Source organism: Zalophus californianus, chromosome 15, assembly GCF_009762305.2.
Source record: "Zalophus californianus isolate mZalCal1 chromosome 15, mZalCal1.pri.v2, whole genome shotgun sequence".
Lineage (NCBI taxonomy): Eukaryota > Metazoa > Chordata > Mammalia > Carnivora > Otariidae > Zalophus > Zalophus californianus.
Window position 1 is genome coordinate 31,455,905 of NC_045609.1, and position 24,210 is coordinate 31,480,114.

Here is a 24,210-nt window from a genome sequence, read left to right on the forward strand (position 1 = left end):
AGGCAGAGAAAATGGTAAGACACAGGGAAGGACTTTCAGACTGAGCGTGCAGGCCGGTCGGGCAGGGATAAACAGTCAGGGGCACTGACCTGGTCATCTACCTCACTCCACAGTCAGGTGGGTGGCGAGCTCTTCCCCTCGGCCGAGGCCTCGCTGCCCGTCCTCACTCCACCCCCACCAGTCACCAGGAGGATGCAGAAGGTGGTGACCATCATGGACAGAGACACGGATGGAGAAGAGAGGAGGGAAGAACGTATTGTGTGGCTGGCAGTGTGCGCTGCGGGGGACACGTAGTGAGGCTGGCCGAGAACAGACCCCACATCTCTGCAGGGCATCTCAAGGGAGCGGCTTTTGGTATTTCTTCATTGTGACCCACAGTAAGAATTACGTTCTTACATCACAACCCAGTACACAGATCTGTGTGTGTAGGTAAAACTGAAATGAAAGTCACAAAGCAATGTTACCACGCTAGAGGGGACACACTCCCTCACCCGCTTGCCTCAACCTTCGCATCTGACTTCATGACTCACTAGTGGGGCACTGCCGGCAACCAGACACAGTCTGCCCTCCTGTGTGTCAAGTCATTTCAGAGGGCCTCTGGGCCTTATGAACTCCTGCTTCGCTCAGGGCTCCAAGGAGCCGAGCACCTGCGGTAGGGCAGACGCCATGCTCGGGGCTGGGTGGAGGCAGGGAGCAAGGTGGCTCCCGCGATGAGGACAGGGAGACGGTTGCGCACACAGACCAGAGGACTGTCTGTACCAGCTGCAGCCATGGGGCCACCAGGGCTACCTAGATGCATGACCTGAGTGAGGGTAGTCAACTCCCGGTGAGCCCCAAGGACCGGCACCAGCACCGGCTGGTGATTGGTACCAGAAAGCAGACGCAAGCGTCCCTGTCTCTCCCAGCCTACACACCCTAGTGAGGCCCCCTCCCCTCTCCCCTCCATGAACTGGAGCCCCCATTCTGGCCCAGAGTGGAGGAAGATGGGGTAGCAGCACTATTGAGAAAGCAGAAGAGAATGGAGTTGCTTGGGCCTCTTCCCAGGATGCTGCAAGCCTCCTGGTCTCCCTGGGGCCAGGCTGGAGGCATCCTTCGGGGCAGTCCCTTCAGACTGAGTCTCCTTCTGATGCATGTGGGGGCTTGCTTCAGAGCTGCCTGTTTTCTTTCCGCTGAACCACAGCTTTAAGGCAACTCATGCATCTCAGATTTATTTCTCGGGAAAAAAAATGTTTCCAACACCTTCTGTGGGCTCTGAAGGGGAAAAAGAAGCCACTCTTAAGGCATCCTAAGCTCCTACTACAATTTTCCCAATGAGATCCTGCAGGAGATGAGCTACAGCTGGGACAAGGGCAAAGCTATTTCCATAATGAAGGACGGTGCAGCCCTCACCCTCTATGCTGTGATCACGGCCCCCTCCATGCGGCCAGGCCAGGAAGGCGGGCACCGGGTCTGCCATGGCTTTGGGAGTTAGAAGCAATCCGAGTAATGAGCATGGATCAGGGAGAGGCAGAGAATGGAAGCGAGGAGACCCCAGCAAGGGAACAGGATACGCCTCTCTCCATGGGGGGCGTGTGGGAGAACGGCCAAGGCCTCCTGCAGCGGAGTGTGGAGCGGGCCCTGGGAGCAGTCAAGCGCCTCCGGGAGCCTCTGCCGCACAGGGCCAGTCCGCAGCATCTCCACGTTCCCCGTGCCTGGCCAGGCTGGCCTGCACCTCTGCTACAGGTGGACCTGGCGGGAAATAGCCCAGGATTTGACATGTCTCTTTCACCCGTCCAGCTGTAGACAGGCACCTGGCCACAAAGGTGAGGGGAAATCTCTTAGAGCCTAGGTTTCTACGTCTACCAGATGGGCCGTGGGACTGTGCCTGAGCCTTCCTGGTAAACTGTAAGAGGCTCCCACATGTAGTCATTACCTCACTCTACAGAAAGGAAGAGATATCTATAAAGAGAATGAGTCAAAACAGCCCATCTTTGTTGTGGGAACTGTTGCTGCTAAGGGATGTCGTCGGCCTTGTGGGAGGGGGAGGATTGTGGCATCTGTCCCACGCTGTGTGCCCCGCTTCCTACAGCAGCCAGCACAGGGGCCCACGCGCCCTGCTCCTTTGCTTGGGGCCCAGCTCCCTCTGGGCTGGGGGTGGGGGAGAACCTCGGTTTAAAAGCTGAGAAGAGGGGCGCCTGGGTGGCTCAGTCGTTAAGCATCTGCCTTCGGCTCAGGTCGTGATCCCGGGGTCCTGGGATCGAGCCCCGCATCGGGCTCCGTGCTCCGCGCTCCGCGGGAAGCCTGCTTCTCCCTCTCCCACTCCCCCTGCTTGTGTTCCCTCTCTTGCTGTGTCTCTCTCTGTGTCAAATAAATAAATAAAATCTTTTAAAAGCTGAGAAGAAGCTGGGGCTCAGAGGGGTGACATGGGCCTTCTAAGGCTGCCGTTGGGAAGTGGGGAGGCCAATGGCCAGCGCTTGTCCCCACCCGCCTGCCTGCAGCTACAGTCCCAGCTCTGGGCTCAGCATCGGCTTGCTGTGGCCCCTGCTTGGGAACTGCCCCATTCAAAGAAGCAGAAGGAAGTGCAGGCACGGGAGGAAAGGCTCAGCAAGGAAGGCCTGGCCGAGAATGAAGGGCTCAGGGCCAGACCCCGGACCGTGACGGCAGCGCAGGAGGGAGGGCCTCATGGTGGAAAGGCACTTCTGGGCATGCTCCTTCCAGCTAAAGACAGCACAAGGGCTCAAGGGACAGGGGGCCAACTCAGGGGCAAGGCGCTCAGGGATCCTGGGATTGGGAGGGAAAAGACCAAACCAGGCCCACCCACGGGGCCTTCCCAGAGGCCACACAAGGAACCTCATCCTAGGCATAGGGCCGAGTTTGAGAGTCACATATACTCGTCCTGGCACCTCTGCCATCTCCCTGTGTGACCTGACGCGCTCTCGTGACTCCTCTGAGCCTCAGTTTACTCCTCTATAAAAGAATGGATCGCAAACCTCAGAGGTTACCTGGTCCCGCGCCCCCTCAGCCAGGGCCAGCGCACAGATGGGACACTCGGCACCCCATGCGGGTGAAAGCAGCCATCCAACCCAGCCCCAGGCGACAGGTACTCTCCATCCAGCTCCAAGCCACTGGAGAGCTCTTGCTTTTAGTCAAATGGCATAATGGCTGTGAAAGCAATTACAAACATAACAGCAGCACTGAAGGGGGTTATTACTAACACTGTCAACATCAGAGGCGACTGAGATGGCACCAAACGGGGTTTGAAGATGGGCTTCTGAGGGAGCCAAGGCAGCTGGAGGAGGAAGCCGAGGAGGAGGTGCACAGAGGGGCCCTGGGGGGTGCTGCCTCTGTCTGGGGAGATCAGTCAGCAGCAGGAGAGGATGCTCAGGTGGAAATGCCTCAGAAGGAGGAAAGGGCCACTCTCAGGGCCTGCCGTTTGCAGAAGGCAGAAGGCACTCTGAGCCCGGGACGGGAGACCCTCGGGTTCCTGGAGGGAGCGTGTATGTGCACTGGAAAGCTAGGAGACACTGCTCTGAATACGGCTGCCTAGTGGCCTCAGGGGATTGTACGTGGATATAGGGTCCCAGCTGGAGAGCCTGGGAGGCAGCCTTCTGGGACCGAGACAGAGCTTGTAGGCCCACGCGGCGTGCTGGGTCAGGGCAAGCCGTGAGGAAGCCAAGGCCTTCAACCTGCCAGGTGAAAGCAGCTGTCCAACCCAGCCCCAGCAGGCGGCAGGGCCTCAGAACGCTTCCCTTTCCAGGCTCAGTGCCCCGTGCTCAGGTGTCTCAGACCAGAAAGCTCACCCTTGCCCTCACGTCTGTGAAGGTCCGACCCCAGAGCCCCATGTCCCCCTCAGAGGGAGGAGCTGCAGACAGAGACAGTGGGAGGTGCAGGGACCACATGGCCGGGGCTGCTCACCCACAATGTCGTTCTCCTCCAGGTTGATGGTCTCTAGTGCTGGCAGGGTGGTGAGCTGCTCGGGGAAGTCACGGAACTGGTTCCGGGAGAGGTCGATGGCCTTGAGGTGCTGCAGGGTGCTGACCTCATTGGGGAGGCGGTGCAAGAAGTTCCCTTCCAGGTGGAGCTCTGTATGTGTGGGAGGAAGAGAAAGAGGGGGTGAAGGGGGGCAACCTACAGATCACAGGGACAGCGGCACCGGGGCCAGGAAGGCAGCGAGGGAACCCCCGCCACAGGCAGCCCCCCGCCCCTTCCAGGGGCTCACTCCATGTGTAGGCAGGAGGAGCGCCTGCCCTGCCCTGTCAGCTGGGCTCCCTGCTTTGGGCTCTGGACCGGAAGGCTTTCCTGACAGAAGCCTGGCCTAGACAAAGGGTCAGGACGGGCCAGCTCTTCCCTCAGACGAGGCATCAACTCTGGGTCTCAATAGGATAGGCCAGGGTGGGCAGGCCCTAGGTGCCCCATACCCACAGCCCAGCGGAGGGACACCACTTTCTAGCACCCTCCCTGCTCAAGGAGCCGCCAGGGGCAGCCAAGTTCCTTCTGTGTCATGTGACCCCGCTCCTCTGCTCAGCCACGGCTGCCCCGATGGGTGTGGGCTCCCGCCCTATGGCAGGCAGGCGGCTGCTGGGAAAGCTGAGCAGCAACAGAGCCCAGGTGAGAAGGTGAGCTGGGCCGGCGGGAGTCCCTCTGCTGGGTGTGGTGGAAGCCGGAGAAGCTGAAATGCTGTGTTCCACAGAGAGGAGCGGGGGGAGCCCCGGGGGGTCCATGGGCAGGGAGAGGGATGGGGTGCAGAAACCAAGAGTCAATGGGGAGGTAGGGTAATGCAGGGCTAGAAGAGTGGGGGATCTGGGGCCCCCACTGCCCGGTTCAAGCCCCAGCTATGCTGCCTGAAAGTTGTTCCCTCAGTCACTGAACCACGTTCCATCGTAGTTTCCTCATGTGCAGATGGGGACTAATACTACCTCCACCTGCCTCATAGTGTTTGCTGTTGGAGCAGTCCCTCCGTCAGCGTGGGTAAGGCACGTAGCGTGGCGCCCGGCACACGGGGAGCATTCATACGTGCTGCTGTCCCGACCACAGCACGGCGCTCAGTGAAGGTCAGCGGTGTGCCAAGCGCTCAGCATGTGGCTGGCACACAGTAGGTGCTCCCTAAATGCTGGGGAAGAGCCTAAGGAAGCAGAGGAAGCCTGCTGGCAGCAGGAGAACGGGGGAGACAGAGAAGCAGAATCACCACGAGCCCGCGATAAAGAGGCTGGACCAGCAGAGGCCTTGGTCCCCACTGTGCTCCCAGCCCCCGTCCGCATGGGACCTTGCCGTCAGCCCCTCCTTTGTTACCTGATTCAGGCACACCGTTACCTTGTCTGGCCTCAAGGAAACTGAGGCCCAGAAACGCCAAGGGACCTGAACAATGACCTCCACTCTTCTCCCCGGGGCCAGCTTCACGGGCCTGTGACCCATGCAGTCATATGGGATCCTAGGCTCAGAAGCTTGAGAGACTGAATGTTCTATGCTGCCATTCTGAAAGTCTTAATTTTATCCTGGAATCTGTGTTTGATAAATAGGGCTGGAGTCATGGAGAGTCAGGTCTCCCCCCGCCTCCCCAGGACATGTTCTCAGCAGCATGCTCTCTTGCCCCTGACACTCCCAAGACAGGCTGGCCTCCCTGCTCTTCACCCCTGCGCTGCAGCTGTGGCAGCTCTCCATCCCGGTAGGGGCCTGGGCATGAGCATCAGGGGGGCACACGTGCCCATGGCGTCCCCGGTGGAGCAGGGTGCCAGCAGCAACCCCCCACCCCCTGGTGCTCCCTGCTCCTGGGCTGGTATCACCGAAGTATGTCTAGTGGGTGGCAGCTGGGGGCCGAGGCTAGGCAGGAGGAAGCCTCTCGTCCACCTCGACCCAGGTTCAAGTGCATCCTGGGGTAGAGGTTTAAAGATCTTTGAGGGATGCCTGGGTGGCTCAGTCAGTTAAGCACCCAACTCTTGATTTCAGCCCAGGTCATGGCCTTGGGGTTATGGGATCAAGCCCCATGTCGGGCTCTGTGCTCAGCGGGGAGTCTGCTTGAGGTTCTCTCCCCCTCTCTCTGCCCTTCCCTCCCCGCTCACGCATGCTCTCTCTCTCTCAAATAAACAAATAAATCTTAAAAAAAAAAAAAAAAGATCCTTGCGATGCTGCCTACCCCTCCCTAGATCCCATCTCTGGCCAGGGCAGAGTGTGGAGGTCCCGCACGCTGTGGGAGCTGTCAGGCCTGAAGGTTCATGGGTGTGTGCCCTGCATCGTGGGGATAGGGAGACCCTAGGCACTTATGAGAGGCTGCCCTTCCTCCCTCCCTCCATCCAAACTTCGCGAGTCTGGCTTGAATTTGTCCGGGCCCACTCAAGGCACCCTCTAGAAATGGGACACAAAATACAAATTGTGTAATTTCTTAATACATACAAGTTAAATGCTCTGATACCTGCATCTCAAACTGGCATTGCAAGTATAAAGATGAAAGGTAAAATTCACGCTAATAATTTAAAGTGTTCATTTCTCCTTACTCAGACGGACCTTCAATAGCAAAGGAAAAGTACCAGGACACCCTGAGAGCGACCTCAGGGAAAAGGAAAATGCTTATGTACCTTTAATGGCACCGTTCTCCTGCTTTTTGAATGAGGATCCTGCATTTTCATTTTGCACTGGGCCCCACCAATTATGTGGCTGGCCCTGCCCCTCCCTCTGTGCTCCACCCTCCTTCCTCGGACCCTCCAGGACACAGAGCTGTGGGAGATGAGCTGCTCTCAGGTGCCAATGGCCCCTCCCAGGGTTTGGCAGTGAAGGCAGAGCCCTGGACCCTGCCCCCGTGCGCTCTCTGTACCCACACACCTGCGTACCGGCCATACCCAGGCCCCTGCTCCGCCATGCTGGGGCTCAGGCAGACGGGAACTGTATCTGATTCATCTTTGTTCCCTCCATCCAGCCCTCTGAGGGGCACCTTGTGGTCACTCAGCAAATACTGGATGAATGACTCTTCCCAACCCCCACCCAGGGGGGCAAACAGACAATGCGGGGGGCCTGGCTGGCTGCCTCTCATCTTCCCACCTTCAGGGACATCCTGAACCAAACCTCCAACAGCAGAACCACAGCTCACCCCCCACAAACCCAGGACCCCCCCAGCAGCCAGTTCTTAGATGGCCATGCCTTAAACCAGAAAACATCCCTATCCAGACCACGCTTATAATGTCACCGTGTTGGAAGGGATGCTGGAGAGCGTCCAGCGCTTCCCAGGCTTGCCTGTGCCAGACACTGCAAGCATGCTGCTGCCTCAGGGTCTTTGCACCTGTAGTTCTCTCTTTCTAGAATGCTCTTGACCAGTATATTTGCAGTGTGCGTCCTTGTCAAACGTCACTGTATCTAAACTAGGGTCCTCTCCCATTGGTTTCTGCCCCCTCCCCTCCCCTGCAGTCCTTCCCTCCCCACAGCATCCATCGTCACCTAACACGCTGACCTGTTGGTGCACTGGCTGTTTCCCCCATGACAGCAGGAGATGCATGACACTGGGGCTTTGCTCCACTATGGAAAGGTGCCCACGGCACGGCGCCCGGTACACGTGGAGGACTCCGTGTTAGACGAGTGTGCAAATGAATAAACAAAGGAATCGGAGCATCACCCTCACAATTTTGCCAAACTTCTGTTCCACGATACGCTGTTTCTCCTTAAATTGAGTCATTCTTTTTTATTACATGAAAATGGGAAAAGTTATTACTCTCCGTAAGAATAATGTTATTCAATTCTCGCTGGCCGCTGCTGCCGGTTGAGGAACCTGGGCGCCAGGCGCATTTACACCAGCGGAGGGGGGTGTGGAGGGTAGGGGGTGGCTGCCTCCCACAGGCTCCCAGAAGCCACTTGCCTGGAACCGGACATTTGTTCTCAGAGCAGAATTGGCCCAATTTCCCTGGCTGTACGGTTCCTGTTTGGTGCATTTCCCTGAGCCCTCATTTTCTGAGAATGTGCCTGCCACACTGTGTGATCTGGCGGCCGCCGCAACCCCAAATCCCCAGTTCACAGGCCATCTGCCAGTGGGGCCGGCCACGGGCCCCTTAGGGAGCCTATCTGGCTTCCACAAGGCAGCTGCTGGTGATGAAGAGGGCAGTTTTGAGGGCACAGCGCCATTTGCTGAGCTCGGTGGCAGGTGCCAGTCGGGGTTATAATGGGGAGGTGGCAGATGTCAACTGTCCCCAGGTTTGTCTTCATTCCCATGGTCAGGAATGCCAACTCTAGGAAGGCCTCCTCACACCTGGGCGCTGGATCCTCCCCTCCTGGAACCTGCCGCGTTCCCCCAGCAGATCTCGCCTGCTGGGTCACACAGATGAGATTGGGGTATGGCCCCACATAGACAGGGGAGGCCATATGGTATGGGTGTAACCAAGCCAGGCTCTGGGGTCTGGTGGTTGTGGGTTCAGAGTCAGACTCTGTCACTTCCTGACTACGTGACCTTGGGCAAATTTTGTATCTTTGCCTCAGTTTCTTCATCTGTAAGATGAAGACAGTATGAGATTCTTCTATAAGACTGATGTGAATTTAAGTGAATTAATACACAGAAAAGGCTGTGAACATGCTAGGCACACAGTAAGCACTGTGTAACTACGTGAGATAGACAGATGGACAGACAGACAGATTTGGCAAATAATGCCAGGCACCCAGTGAAAGCAGGAATCCAGTTAGCAAGGAGTTACCTGCTAGGCTTGTATTTCTAACCACCCAAACTTGGGCTTAGAAGAGAATGCTCTTTGCCTATAGCCATAGTGAACACAAGACCGTCCTCTGCTGCTTCGGATAGGCTCACAGAGTCCTGAGGCCTTTGGGGTGCAGGTGTCTGCGGCACCGAGCAGTGGCGAGCTGAGAAGCACGGCCCAACATCACTGCTGCATAGCACGTGAGCTTGCAGGGATCCCACCATCTGTTGGCCCTGTCCCTTGACACCCCAGCTCAGGGGTGACCGGGGTAACTGCTGCAGGGGTGGAGAAGAGAATCTCCCCTTTCTTGGTTTTGTTATCCTCAATTTTTGACATGTTCTGAATTGCTATTAAAAAAAAAAAAAGAGCCTTTTATGAAACCATTTCAGGCCTGAGTCTAATGACAGCCCCAAAGTGGCTTCGAACCGTGAGAAGCATCCCCACTGCAGACAGCTTCTGAGAGCCTTTTAGGAGCTTGCCTCCACAGGCAGCTAGAATAGTCAGGGCCAATGGGGCCATGAAAGCTGATAGGAGGGTGGTCCCTGGGGGGCTCAATGGCCTGACAGAGCACTCTGTCCCCAGCATTCTGCTCCCACTGTAGGGGCCCCGAGGAAGCAGCCCTGACTGGCAGGAGCCTCCCCCGCCTGCTATCTCTGCTGCTCAGGGCTGGTGGAGACAGACCATCTAGTTTGGGAAAGTGGGCTGCAGAAGGCTCTGCCCAGTGCCCTGGACACAAACCCTGAGGGTCATGGCCAGTCTAGCAAGCCCTCAGCATCTTTCACCCCCCACTCAGGGTAGCAACTTTGACATCATTCCTGAGGCTGGCTTAGGGGCCACGACATCCTTGAACAGAGATACCCAGAATGACCAGAGGGGCTCTCTTGCCTGCACCTCAAACAGGCTCGCAGGGTGATGGGCACTCGCTGCTTACATCCAGGTTCGGGGGAATCGTGCTGAGGATGGACAGCGGGTACGTATGCGGTCCGGCTCCAAAGTCTCATAGATAGAGCCCAGGCCGAAGAGGCAGTCCTCCTCCACTGGGGGTAACCAGGTACTGCTGGGCCAGGGAGAGAGGGCGGGAGCCAATGGGAAACCAGGCAGAGCTGGCCATGTGAGGTGTGAGAACACCAGGCAAGCAGGTGGGCAATGTTGGCAGGGCCCAGTGAAGAGGACGGCGATGCTCTGGGAAAGGTCCACGAAAGGTGTTAGAATAAGTCGGAGTTGAGCTCCGAGGAAAAAGGCTGAAGCCAAGTTACCAAACTAAGACCCAAGGCCAGACTAGAAGCCCCTTGAGGGCCAGGACCAGTGAGGTTCATCCTCGTAACCTGGGTGCCCAGCACGAGGCCTGAGACAGAGAGGGTGCTCCGGAAAGACTTGACAAATAAGGAATGAGGGTGCCATAGGCTGCCATGACCACAAATATCCCCAATTCTTCCCACTGCTCCCAGCCTGGCACAGGGCTAACCCCAAATCATGGTGCGTGTGAATGTGAGCAATCCATCTGTAATTTGATAGGAATGAGTGCTGCCCTTTCCAGAATGGGGTCCAACCAAATGGAGTCAAAACAGAAAGTCACAAGGGTCAAAAGAGCTTAGGAAGAAAAGCCTGCTGTTCAGAGTGGTTCTTGACAAACCTTTCCGGAGGCAGGAATGCCTTGTTGGGCTTGTACTTTTTAATTAACCATGCTGGGTGACAGAGCAGTCTTGGCCTTCTGATAACCTAGGCCCTCAACATGCAGGGACTTGACATTATGTAAAGCTTGGAAGAGTTAAGTCTTTCATGGGTGTGTCAGGCTCTGAGCCTCTCCAATCTCAGAGCCATCATTCTCTGCATTCAACTCTGCTTATCAAGTCCTTTGCCCACCCTTTTGGAGGCAGTCCATGGGGGTTTTGGAGCTAGACAGATCCAGTGTCAGATTTTAGCTGCCCCACTCCCAAGCCGTGTGATGTCGAGTAAATCACCAAACCTCTCCGAGTCATTTCTTTCATCTCTAAAAGAAAAGAGATGAAGGGCGCCTGGGTGGCTCAGTAGGTTAAGCAGCTGCCTTCGGCTTGGGTTGTGATCCCCGGGTCCTGGGATCGAGCCCCATGTCCGGCTCCCTGCTCAGTGGAGAGCTTGCTTCTCCCTCTCTCTCTGCCTGCCGCTCTGCCTACTTGTGCTTTCTCTGTGTCAAATAAATAAAATCTTTAAAAAAAAAATAAAAGAGATGATAAAACTCACCTCTGAGGTGCTAGGAAAATTGAAGGAGATGATACGTGTACAGCGCCTGGCATACAGTAGCTGCTCAATACACATTTAACTCTGTCCTTGCCTAAGGTGTAGGAAAGAGAAAGGACATAAATCATTTTACGGTCCAGAACACCCAGACCATAGAAGCGTGGTGGCCCGCTGCCCAGGGTGACCGGGAACTGGAGAGAGCAGGCGTTGGATGAGGGGCAGGTCTTTGCATCTACTGTTCCGTAGGTCCAGGGCCGGCTCAAGAAACATGTACTGAGCATTCCGAGCAGAGCAGGGAGGCTTCCTGTCCCGCCCCTCCCCCAGCCTGAAGAGAAGGGGCGGTGATTCTGCAAAAGCCTCTGGATGATGTTCACTCTAAGAGCATGCGAGGGAAGGAGATACGCAGAGCCCTTGAGTCATAGCGGGGGCGAGATAGAGACGTAGAGAAAAGCCGCTGAACAGCAGGAAAGAGACTTGGCAGGACACACTGAGCATTTATTAAAACAACATCAGTTAGATGAAAAGCTTTCCCACTCCCTGGCTCTGGAGAGGCCCCCGGCTGATCCCAGCACATCTCCTCAGCAGAGTGCGGCTCGCATTGCTCTTCCATCCTGAGCCTGTGCCAGCCAAGCTTCCTGCTTCCCGTGGAAGTGTCGTCAGCCTTCCTGGGACTCTGCTCCCCCCCGGCTCTACCCAGCCCTGACCCCATCTTGGTGTCTGGATGCCTCCCCCTTCCCTGAGGAAAGGGGGTGGTCTTCCATTTCCCCCTTCCCTTATCTGTGAATCTCAAGGAACACGGGGAGCATCTGTACATAGACCCTGTCTGCGCCATCATGATGCTAAGACAAGTCACGGTCCAGCCCTCAATCATCACCGAGGGCGGCAGGTAGCCTAGCACTGGGAGAAGCTGATGTCACAGAAACCAAATGCTATCCCAACCGTAACTACAACATTTTGTTGTTTCAGCCACTGAGATCTGGGATTATTTGTTCCTGATGTGAAGCTGGCCCTTCCTGACTGATACAGTTTGCTGAACTTGAGATGCATTTTCTGCTTACAAAAGTGGTGTGTGCTCATGGTAAAAATATAGACATCACAAAAACATGGAGCAGAGGAAAATGAAAATCCCATGTATTTCCACCCCTAGAGAGTACCGGAGTTGTTTGCTATTCATTCTTCCATATTTTTTTTATGTATATACTAACGGATGGATGGATAGATTTTTTTTGTTGTTAAACAAAAATGCAGGGGCACCTGAGGCTCTTGGTTTTGACTCTGACTCAGGTCGTGATCTCCTGGGAGATGGAGCCCCATGTCAGCAGGGAGTCTGCCTCTCTTCTCCTTCTGTCTTCCCCCCACCCGAAATCAATCAATCTTTTTTTAAAAAAAATGCAATCATAGACTATACACTCTTTTGAGATTGGCCTTTTTCACTCAACAGAGCTTAGGCAGCGCTCCAAGTCATTGCTTAGTGCATCCTCTGGAGATCTCGGCACTAAAGAAACTTGTGGAAACACAATCAGCCTGGCCCCAGCCTCCTGCTCCCCAGGGAAGGCTGCTCTCTCAAGTCTGGCCTTCCTTTAGCGGCAGGATCTGAGGAAAGGCTTAGCTGTGAAGAGGAGGGGCTGGATCTGCCTGAACGGTAGCCTCTCTCACAGCTCAGAAGCTTTTCTGAAAAGCACGAGGCAACGAGGGAGTGAGGGAGTCGAGGGAGGGAGATCCAGCTGGGCTGGACAGGCAGATAGATTTGCACCCTTGGCGGTCAGGTCCTTAACGGCATTCTCATCAAAGGGGCTGCACTGAAGCTGGGACAGATGGGGAGGCATTCCATTGCTGAGCTTCCGAGGGGTCCCAGAGGTGCTCTGGTGAGGCAGTGTCAGCCCCCTCGGGTGAATCAGGCCCCCGCTGCCTTGGCTAAGAATTGAGGTGCAAGGCTGGAGTAGGGGAGGGATTTTAGGAAAGAGCTCTTGTGCTGGACACCAAAAGTTCAGCTCACGGAGTCTGGGGCTGATAAAGTCTAACAGCTAACAGCTCTTGAGCACTGCTATATTCTAGATGCTTATTCTCAGGGTTTCCCTGCAATCAGCACATTCATTTTCTCATAACCTACGAGCCCCAGTTTGCAGAGAGAGAAAATAATGTGTCCAAGGTCAAACCTCAACCTCTCCCCCAGATATTTGACTTTCCTCCCCCAACTCCCAAACCGGGCTATGAACCCCAGCCAGACTCCCCAAGAGAAGTGGGCCACTCGGGTACCCCTCTTTTTCCAGCACTGCTTCCCTAACCCTACAGTCCCTGTTCTCAGAGTAGAGATTCAGCAATTCCCTGCTTCTGACCTGGTTCTAGTCCAATTCCTCCTGTGTCCGTGGGTGCCCCCTCCATGTGGCTGGCCCCCTGGGAAGGTCTCCCCTGCCGTATACAGCAGGGCAGAGAGGACACCCTGACAGAGGGCTGGGAGTGGCAGACGTGCTGCCCAATACAGAGGATTTGTTAAGCACCCCCTAGACGCTCAGCCCGGCACTTGAACATGAAATGGATACTCTTTGAAAAGTAAAAGCACTCCATCAATGGAATTCTTTCTGTTAGGGAGGTATAAGACCCAGGAGACTTAATTCTTGGATTTTGGAGCCTTTGCTGGAAACAAAATTGAAAGAGAAAATTAAAGCAGGAATCGAAAGGGAAAATAAAAGAGAACGTGGGTGCAGGCAGGACGCGTGACTTACGGGAAAGTCACCGAGATACAGGGACACCAGAACAGCCCACACTCCCTCACTCGACCCCCACTCACTGGGCACCTGCCGTGGGGTTTGCTGCTGCGTGACCGTGGGGAGGGCGCGGGGAACACCAGCGTCTCCCCTTAACCAGCTCACACACACGGGGTTGGGGGCGTGTGGGGGAAGACAAGTAAGACTGTTTCAGATGGCTGGGAAGGCGCTTCAGACCAGAGTGACCAACGAGAAGGAAAGAGCCCAAGGGCAAAGCTATCGGGAAATCACAGGTACAAGGCCCCAAAGTAGGGAAGATTTGACACATCCGAGGAACAGAGAAGGGGGCAGTGTGCTGGGAGAGGGGACAGAAAGAAGAGTCGTGGTGGAGGTGGGGCTGGAACCAGGTTAGGCAGGGCCTCGGAGACCTTGCCAAGACAGTGCGTTTACTCTCCGTGAGATGGGAAGCCAGGGGAGGCATTTCGAGAATAAGTGTGCACATTGTGTGTTGATTTTGTATCCCTGCGAACTTGCTGAACTCGATGGGCTCAAGGAGGGTTTGGTTTTTGTTTTTGTTTTTTTTTTGTAGATTCCTTGGGAGTTTTCTATGCAGACAATCATGTCGTGTGCAAATAGTGGCAGTTTTTTTTTTTTTTAAAAAAGATTTTATTTATTTATTTGAGAGAGAGTGCACAAGTAAGGGGAAGGGGCAGAGGGAGAGGGAGAAGCAGGCTTCTCACTGAGCAGGGAGCCCCATGTGGGGCTCAATCCCAGGACCCCAAGATCATGACCTGAGCTGCAGGCTACACTTAACCGACTGAGCTACCCAGATGCCCCAAATTGGGGCAGTTTTATTTCTTCATTTCCAATATATATGCCTTTCTTTCTTTTTCTTGTCTTGCTGCAGTAGTTAAAACTTTCAGGATGAGGGCAGACATCCTTGCCTTGTTCTCAAATTTACAGAGAAAATATTTCATCAAGTCTGATGTTAGCTATAGGATTTTTATAGATGTTCTTTAGCAACTTGAGGCATTTTCCCTGTATTCCTAGTTGGTCAAATACTTTATCTTTGTCAACAGATAGGATCATATGATTCTTTCTCTTTAGCCTTTGATATGATAGAAAACACTGATTTTTCAAACGCTTTTCAAATGACACATCTGGAAAAACTAATAAATCCCACTTGCACATCTGGAATAATTACTAAATCCCACTTGGTCATGGCATTTAATTCTTTTTGCACTTTGCTGTATTTGATCACTAATGTTTTGCTGAAAATTTTTGTGTCTTACTTCATGAGAGACACTGGCCAATAATTTTCTTTTTGTACCATCTTTATCTAAATTTGAAATCAAACCACTGCTGGCTTCACGGCATGGGTTGGAGAGTATGCCCTTCTCGTCTCTTTTCTGGAAGAGACTATGTAAAATTGATGCTAATTCCTGTTTAAACATTTGCTAGAATTCTCCAGTGAAATCATCTGGACCTAGAGAATGTTTTGTTTTCCTTTTTTTTTTTAAATTTAAATTCAATTAGCCAACACATTAGTTTCAGATGTAGAGTTTAGTAATTCATCAGTCGTGTATCACACCCAGTTGGGCCTAGGGAATTTACACTGAGTTTATGAATGCCACGTTGTTCACACTGGACTTGGTAAGTTTTGAAGGGGAACCAAACCATGGAGCAACAGCTCCCAGGCCCTTGTCACAGGGCGAGGGCAAAGAACACAGGTTTCTTGGGATGGAATCCACCACACCTGTCCTAGCCCTGTCTAAGTCCGGGACGTTATGTTGCCCTACCCTGGATGCCTGAGGTTTTCTCTGATGTGTCCATGTCAGAGGAAGGACACAATTATGGCAAGAGCCCAGCCACCTGATGGGCTGGTGTGTTAAGCTTCCAGAAACCCACAGCTGCAGCCACAGCTGGCCCTGCTTCTCACCCCGGGGGCCACGACACACTTCTATGTGGTGGCTTCGCAACAACGCCCTGGCCTGGCCAGCCTCTCGTGGACACAGAGGGCTGAGGTCCTCTGGTCCCAGGGGGCTGAGTTAGCAGGAGCTCCGCGTGTTCCTTTCTGCTCTCTCTTACGCCAGCATTCAGAGTCCAGCAACCTGGGCTCCCAGAATGGACGGGGGCTCTGGGAGGAAACCCTAATTCCATCCGGCTCCCAAGATTGTCCGTGGCCTGAGTACAGCCCGTCATGACATTCCCTTACTTATCATCCCTGCTAAAGTGTGGTTCCCGGTGTCTGCTTAATGGACCCCTCCTCCTTTCCCAAGTTCTTCTTATGACTTCCGCATCATTCTCATCTTGGACAACCGCCAGGTCTGACTCAGAGGCCTTGGGTTGACCCCAGGGGACAGAGGAAGCCTCCTGATTCCATGAAAGGGCAGATGAGGCCGGCCTGCTGTAATTACGTAGCCGGGCAGCGAGGGAATGTGCTAGCTCCAAAAATATCTGCCCGCTGAGGACCAATCAGCACCCTGGCCATGACCCTGCGTCAATGAGCAATCATGCTGCTGCCTGCAAGGGCCCCCCTGCACGGCGGCCGGCTGCTGGGGTGAGGCAGCAGCTGTCCTTCCATTGGCCCATGCTTGGCACATGGACAGCTGCTGTCCACCGCAGACAGAGGGGCCAAGAGATGAGAGTCAAGTCTCCAAAAGCCACATCTGCATGGACGGACACAAGGAAGGGGCGAGAAAACTCTTCTAACTGGGTCTGGAACTCACTAAAGCCAAGTGCTAACCATCTGCCTCGTGAAAAGAATGAGGTGACTCTCGTTGTACCAACATGGGCCACTTGCTAAACTAAAAACTAAGTGAAAAAGACAAGTTGCGAAACGGTGGACGCACTCTACAAAGGAGCTCCCCAAAGGGGCTCTGGCCATGGACCCGCAGTCCCGACCCCTTCCTCCTCGCTGTGAGGCTTTGGGCAAGTTCCTGGTCCTCTCCCTGCCTCAGCTTCCTCATCTGAGTCAAAGTGATGATAACACGACTGACCTGGCAGGGTTGTAAAGATTTAAATGGTCTTGTACCTGCACAGTGCTTCTCCCAGTGCCTGCCGTGGCTATAATACACTGTGAATGTGACCAACATTAAACACATTTATGCTCATACTGGCAAGAGATTATCTCTAGAACTGGTAAGTAGTTGCCTGTGGGTGGAGGAAATGGCTATCTGGGGACGGGAGTAAGAGGGTGAGTAAGTCTCCCCCTCTGACCCTTGGAATACTGTACTGTGTGCATCCGTTGCCCATTCAAAACATGTAATAGGAACCTCAAATGAAGCCTTAGAGTCTTATAACAACTAGAGAAATGTGTGGGAAGTGGGTAAGAAGGGCAGAGGTGGGACGGACACTTCTAAATCTCAGAGCCAGGAGTGAAGGAGAGCTTTGAAGAGGGAAATGAAGGGGAACTGCGAAGTCCCACGTCACATGGGGGGCGAGGATTGTCCCCTTGAGCCCTGCAGGCATCCAAGCCTATGCCAAGTTGCAAACAACATCCCAGGGCCCCAGGTGTGCACGCGAGTCCTGGGTCTGCTGATTTCCAGGGGCTGGTGACATGCAGGACGGACATGTTCTGCTTGTGTGGCAGGAATACCTCTCCAGGCTGCCTCTGAGTCCCCTCCAAAGGGAACTGATTTATTCCTGTCACTTTCCAGAAAAAAGGACAAAGTTTGGTTTATAAGGATTTATAAATGAAGTTAACAAACTAACAGCATACGAGATTTATATACTTCCTGCGGAGTATTATTATTATGTCCATTTTAGGATGAGAAAGTGAACGCTCAGAGTGGTTCAATCATTTGCCCAAGGTCACACAGCTGGGAAATGCTGGGGCCAGGTTTTCAGACCGGTGGTAAACTAGCTCCTCCCAGTTCCTAGCACAGTGGCTGGCAAAGAGTGGTCACAGGCAGCTGAGTGAATAGGGAAGGACAGAAGGTGCCATCCATCAGAAGCCCGGCTAAGAAACTCCAAAAGCCATCCACAGATGGCCCAGCATTATCTCCCGTCCTTGCAGGAACTCCCGTCAAGAGGTGGAGCCTAGTTCCCACCTCTTGAACTTGGGCTGGCCCCGTGACCACTCTGATCCATGGAACGCAGCAGAAGTGACGTTCTGGGACATCAAGCTGGGCACTACCCACTTCCTTCCTCTGGGAGTCCAGCAGCCACTGTGCCATGAGGAAGTCCAAGCAGATCTGAGCCCACAGGGAGCGAGGCCCTGGACGCTGAGAGACCTCCCTCCTCAGACAGGTGACCTCAGTCTGCACATCAACCAGAACCGCCCAGCAGAGACCAGTTGACCCATAGCGCTGGAGGGAATAGCACACTGTTGTTTGAAACCAATTACCCTTTGGGTGCTTTGACACGCAGTAAGAGAGCAAAGAAACAGCTCTTCTGTTGCCAAGGATGCCCCTGGAGCAAGGCACGCTTGCCTACACTTTCTAAGGACAGCTGGCCGCGCTCCTCTGGCACCCCAGCTCTGGGCTGCCCTAGAGAGGAAAAGCAGGTCTGTGGTTCTGCCCCACGGGGACAGTTCAACCTCCTACTGGGGGTCTGAGCTCCACCTGCCTTTAGCTTGTGTGCCACAGGAGGGATCAAATGCTGGGGGGCACTGAGGGAAATACGGTGGCAGAGAGCGGGGCATGGTGTTTCTTTGGAGAAGGTTTCCCCTTTGTGGCACAGTCCTGGCTCCACAGTGAGGTTGAGTGGGAAAACAGGAAAAGCAAGCAAAGTGGGGCTACCGAGGCAGGAGCCCCCCACCACTCTGCTGTAACAAATGACTACAAACTAGGTGACATAAAACAACACACACTTCTCATCTTACAGTTCTGGAGCTCAGAAGACCACGATCGGTCTCAGAGGACTAAAAGCACGGGGCGGAGCTATGTACGGTCTGGAGGTTCCAGGGGAGAATCCGTGCCTTGACCTTCCTGGCTTCTAGATGCTTGTGGCCGTACTGCTCCAATCGCTGCTTCTACCATCACATCTCCTGCTCGGGGCCCTCCTGCCTCCTCGTGGTCATCCGTGCCCCTCCCACTTAATCCAGGATCTCTCTCCACGTCCAGGTCCTCAGCTGATTCACATCTGCAAAGCCTCTTTTGCCATGCAAGGTAACATAGTCACAGGTTGCATGAACTAGGACGTGGACACCTGTGGGGGGTCATTATTCCACCAACCAGATGGTGGGAAGTCACTCATTTGCCCGCTCAGTGCGTAGTTTTGAACACCTACCACTATGGGCCAGGTCCTGTGTTGGATGGTGCTAGGGCTGCAGCGACCCCCAGCGCTGTGCACGGATGAACTCAGTCAATCTTCACAGGAGCCCTATGAGGTAGAACCTTTACTGTTATTATTCCACAATACCAAGGGGGAAACTGAGGCACAGAGCCATTCAACAACCTACCCATGCTTACACAGCTAATAAGTGACAAAGAGTCAGGGCCCCAACCAGGAACAGATGGCACCCTCCAATTAGGATAATCATGGAGGCTTTATTTGCAAGGAGCTGTTTACAAAGGTACAGGGAGTGGTAGGGGAACCTCAAGGGATCATGCAGGAACCCTGGGTCTGGAGCAGGGAGCTGTCACTACCCACAGCAACCCCGGGATGAGAGAGTCGTGTGGAGGCTGCCTCAAGGGAAGTGACCTTGGAATGAGGAGGACCTCACTGGGAGGTGGCCAGCGGAGTATATTCACTGAACTTCTTCTCTCTCTTCCCCTGATCTCCTGGGGGGGGGTCCCCATTGGCTGCATCCAACCACAGCCAGAGGGTGAGGAAGAGTAGGATCAGAGGCAAACAGAAGACAGCACACCCCAGAACCGGGTGTCTGTGCTTTGAACATCGCGAACAGCCCAGCCTCTCATCTTGTGGGTCCTGGTTCAGCCTGACCACAAGGCAGGCTGCTCCTTACCCTGGTGAGTCCCAGGCTCAGGGTGACATCAGGGCTTGACGACCTCAGAGGATAGATGGACAACCTTAAAATGCTGGCCTTGATGATCCTATCTCTAGGATCCTATCCTAAGGATGCTGAAGCCCACAGTACTTGGGATTCCTTTAATCCTCTACTAAGGAGGCCTGACCCACTGCCCATAAGCATGCGCACAGGGGTCACAAACAGTACTGCGGCCCAGGGGGCTTCACCAACAGACATGTATTGCCCACAGCCCTGGAGAAGGGAGTCAGGAGGTTTGGTTTCTTGGCCTTTGCGCCCTTGAGCTCGGCCAGGTAACCCCAGGGGACAGACATCCTTGAGGACCGAAGGCAAAAACTGATGCAAAAGGCCACAATCTTATCACTACCTTGGGATCAGGTAGGAGCTCTTGATCGTTGGCAACTGTGAATGACTCAGGTGAGACAGAGCCTCCCGGACCACACTGTTCCAGTGGTGGGCTATGCAGAGGGAAGAGAAGATGTGCGCCCAACAGAGTAGATCTGCCCCATCCCAGACTAAAACCGAGACGTCAGCGTCCAACTGACCATTGCAGGCTTCAGTGTCTGCCCTGCTTTCCAGCACTGTTCTGGATGCCCTCTTTTCTCCCCCTTTATCCACTCAGTGCCATCAGCTAGAGAAAAGTAATCCAATGGGCCGGGGCAACACAGGAAGTGGAGGGAGACACCCCCATACCATCTCCCGCTGCCTTCAGGTCACCTGCCCCGGCTCCCTCCTGACAGGCTCTCTGAGGACCGCTCCCTCGCTCAAGGCAGTCGCTGATGCCACACCGTATCCCCCCTGCTCCGTAATGTTCAGTCTTGTACTGTTTTAGTCCATTTCCCAAACACACTTCCCACCTTCCTGAACGATGCCGTGGGAACTCCCTCTTTCTTTCTGTCCAGTGCCCCCTCCAAGCCATTTCCTCTAGAGGTTCCTGATTCCCCAGTGTTTTGGGCTGAATGGTGTCCCCCCACAATTCCTATGTTGAAGCCCTAGCCCCCTGTGCCTCACAGTGTGGCTGTGTTTGGAGGTGAGGTCTTTAAGATATGCTCATGTTCAAATGAGGCTTGTGTTCAAATTAGGGTGGCCCTAATCCCATCTGACTGGTGTCCCGAGAAGAAGGGGAGGCGAGGACATGCAGAGAGACCCCAGGAACACTCATGCACGGGAAGGCCACATGAAGACACAGCGAGAAAGTGGCCACCTGCAGGCCTAGGAGACAGGCCTCCGAAGAAACCAAACCTCCTGACTCCCTTCTCCAGGGCTGTGGGCAATACATGTCTGTTGGTGAAGCCCCCTGGGCCACAGTACTCCGTTTGGGCAGCCCTAGCAAACTAATACACGCACTCGAAGCAGACTTGATTGCCGCCTCCTCGGCCTGCCCACCAGACTTCCTGTAAATGTCTGCTGAGTGTCCCCCTCGGGTGTTAAGGTGGCTGCTGCTTTCACACCCACCTCCCCCCGAGACACTGGGGACCCCTCAAGGCCCGCATCTGGGTCTTTGTTGTCCCATCCACCCCAAATGGCTGGTGCCAGGGGGTTAACCGAGATGACACATGTCAAACCTCTGCGAGAAGCTTCGAGGGCTAAGTGCACTGCAAATTCGGACCCTTGGGTTATTACTTACCTGTCTGTACCCACAGCACAACAGGTGCTCCCGAGGAACTGTTATACTGAGCTGACAGGCGGGCTGTGAGCAACTGAACAGACACGCAGACAATGGCCAGGCTGCATATAAAAACAGCACTCGAACCCACACCCTGTAGCCCCCTTGCCCAGGGAGCCAACCCATCCGCTGTGGGAACCGGCTCAGGTGGCCAGTCTGCTCTCGCTCACACTCGCAGGGACTCAGACGGCAGTCTCTATGGATGGTCCAGTTAGCCAAAGAAGACTCCCGTAACAATCAGCCCCAAATGGCCAGGACTTGATTACCAACGGACCACTTCAGGTCACCTGCAGAGAGCCAAAATGCACCCTAACCAATCACACAGGATGCCCGCTGTGAGCTGGCCCGCGTCCAGCTCCTCCCCTCCCCCTCAGCAGGGCACAGCCTTCCCTTTTATCCCACTCCTCTGCCTGCCTGAGTCTCTGCCAGACCCCGGTGACAGCTGCCGGCTACCCCCCCGCCCCACTAGGGCCGGTTCTGAATAAACAGCCTCTGCTTCTCAGCTGGGTGGCTTTTGTGGCTTTCCACAGGTGTGCAGGCCCCGGACACGGTTATGAGAAGAGCTGACTGACTCGTATTGGGAGGAAGTGGGGAGACAAGCCCCCGGGAGAAGAAGGGACAGAAGAGCCAGAGTCAGACAATGAGACGCACTCCACAGGGCGTGCCTGCCCTTTGCACGGATTCCATTGGTGCCACAGGCTCTCTCAGGTTTTGCTTTCTTCTTCTATAACCCGGATGAAAGGCATCCAGGGGATGGAATCATTTAAAGATGACCCAACTCCGAGGGGGGGCATAAGCCCAACAGAAGCCAGTCCCCAGGGCGCCCACCGGAGACAATGTGGCAGGTGGGGAGGAGGCAGACACGGCTTTCCCCCCAGCAGCAAGGCAGTCCACCTCCTCCATCAAGAACCAAGCAGAGGAAGCTGGCAAGCCAGCAAAGCCTTATTCAAGCTTCCCTTTCACACATAAAAGGAGAGGTTTTTCAATTGAAAGAGAAACCACAAATCCAGGCTGGGGCCCAGAGCCATGGGTCCGGGAGCCAGGTGCGGCTCTCAGCTCCAGCCCCTCCCTGCCCCTGGTCCCCAGCCCACCACCGGCTCCTGCCGTCGCCACCTCTGTGAGGTCCAATTATTGCGTACAGCGCAGCTTTCCTTTTGTGATCCAGGGCAGCGCGGGGGAGTCAGGAGCAGCCAGCCGCAGGGAGGAAGGGCCAAATGCATCCTTCAGTGGACCTCTGACCGGAAGGGTATTATGATAAACACATTTCCGTAGAGAAGGCACAAATGCGCAGGGCTCCACATGCATTTCTCTGGCATGTGTCACTGTGCCCCCTAGAGAGGGCCTACTTATCCATCCGCCAAGGCGCTGACAAACGTCAAGTCCTTTGAAAGCCCTTGCTTTCCATACCCACCCGCTGCCCACGCCACTTGCAGGGAGCATGAAGTTTCCCTCCCGGCGGCCTCAGCATGCCCTCCACACCAGCATCACAGGACTTGGTGCTGTGGACAAGTCTGTTCGGTGACCCTGGGCTGCTTGAGGGACGGACCTGGTCTACCAGTCTCTGTTCCCCAGCCTCCAGATAGACATCTGGAATACGGCAGATGCTCAAGGGAAAGCTGAATGAAGGAGAGCACAAATGAACTCTCGTGCTACCTGACTGCCCTTCCTGGAGGGCCCTGCAGCACCCACCATGCATCTTTGATCTTTCTACTCTCGTCTGGGAAACAGACATGTCGAGGGGGTCCGTGGGCTACCGCAGGTGGCCTGGAAAGGCCACCCTGGCCTGCGTGCTGGATGTGGGTGTGCGGCTCTGAGAGGCCTGACAAGCCTCCTCTCCCTGACCTTCCTTTTCCATCCACGAAAGGGCATGGCAGAGACAGCTCTGAGAGATTACGGGAGATTCTTCCAACTGATGGCTCATGGGCTAAATCGACCGTGCAAGAGTTTTATCGGCTTCCAGATTATATAAAAATTGATACAATCCCCATTAAACCCGTCTCTCTAGCTTCTATTGAATAAAACAGAACACTCCCGGGGTGCATCTGGCTGAAGCTGAGCAGGGCGCATTTTAGTTTGCCGCAGTCCCCACCAGTCTTACGCCCAGATGCGCTTCACTCACATGCTAGTCTCTTAGGTGTTCACGCGTATAACCCGAGCATGGCCTCAACCTCGGCACTTTAGCATGCCCGGAATAGGTTTTAAAAGACACTCACCAGGCCCCATACTCAGACATTCTGACTCAACTGGTCTTGGGGTGGAGCTAAGGCAACTATGTTTGTAGAAAAGTGCTCCAGATGATTCTAATTTCCGCCAGGGCTGAGCGCTGTGGTCCATGGGCCCTGCTGGCTGTGAGGGCCATCTCATCCATGCAGAGAAGCAGCCACGAGAAAAGGACGGACGGGAAAAGTTAGCCTGGGTAAAAGTGCCCACAGTGCCTCCGGGGGGCCAAGTGCTGCCCTGGAACCCCCCACCCCCCAGGGGTTTAGGCACCAATGCAGAGAGCCCTGTGAGCATCACTCAGAAATGACTCTGCAGACCAATCCTTCCTCCTCGGCCCGCATGCTTGCGGCTAGCCGGCGGTCTTTCCAGGTCTGCCCGTAGCTTGCTTGTCCCTGGGCTGTGTTTGCCAATTCACGCCTCGCTCTCCACTCAGGGCTCTGCACGATGCCCTTGCCCTCCCTAGGATGCCAAAAATCGACCGTGTGAGGTACGTCTGTGCACGTCCCTCTTGCTGCATCAGCATTTGACTTACTTGTTTCTCTAAACAGGCCCTGAGACCTGTTTCATGCCCCTACCAGACAGAATTCCAGAAGGCACGACTCGCCTCTCCTATGCCCCCTGTGCCCTCCCCAATTCTCCTACCCATGGCTCCCTGAGCGGCAGGGGACTCTCTCGGAAGGGTAGAGGGGCTGCTCTATGGAGAGGGGAGCGGGCACTGTGGTGGCCACTGCATCTAGCTTGCCCAGCTGGAGAAGCCATTTCAAGAGAATCCACAATGCCCACCTGCCTGTCGCCTGCCTGTCGCCCAGCCAAGCACCTCTGTCCACT

At 54.7% G+C, this 24,210-nt stretch overlaps 1 protein-coding gene across 18 annotated transcripts in view; it reads right to left on the bottom strand.

Annotated features, from left to right (window-relative positions):
- LRRC20 (leucine rich repeat containing 20) overlaps nt 1–24,210 on the bottom strand; it is a 106,094-nt gene that overhangs the window by 20,222 nt on the left and 61,662 nt on the right. For all 18 annotated transcript variants that reach the window (XM_027597059.2, XM_027597064.2, XM_027597051.2 and 15 more), the window contains one exon: nt 3,895–4,062. In XM_027597059.2, the coding sequence (XP_027452860.1) occupies nt 3,895–4,062 (168 nt within the window). The remainder of the gene's footprint in view (nt 1–3,894; nt 4,063–24,210) is intronic.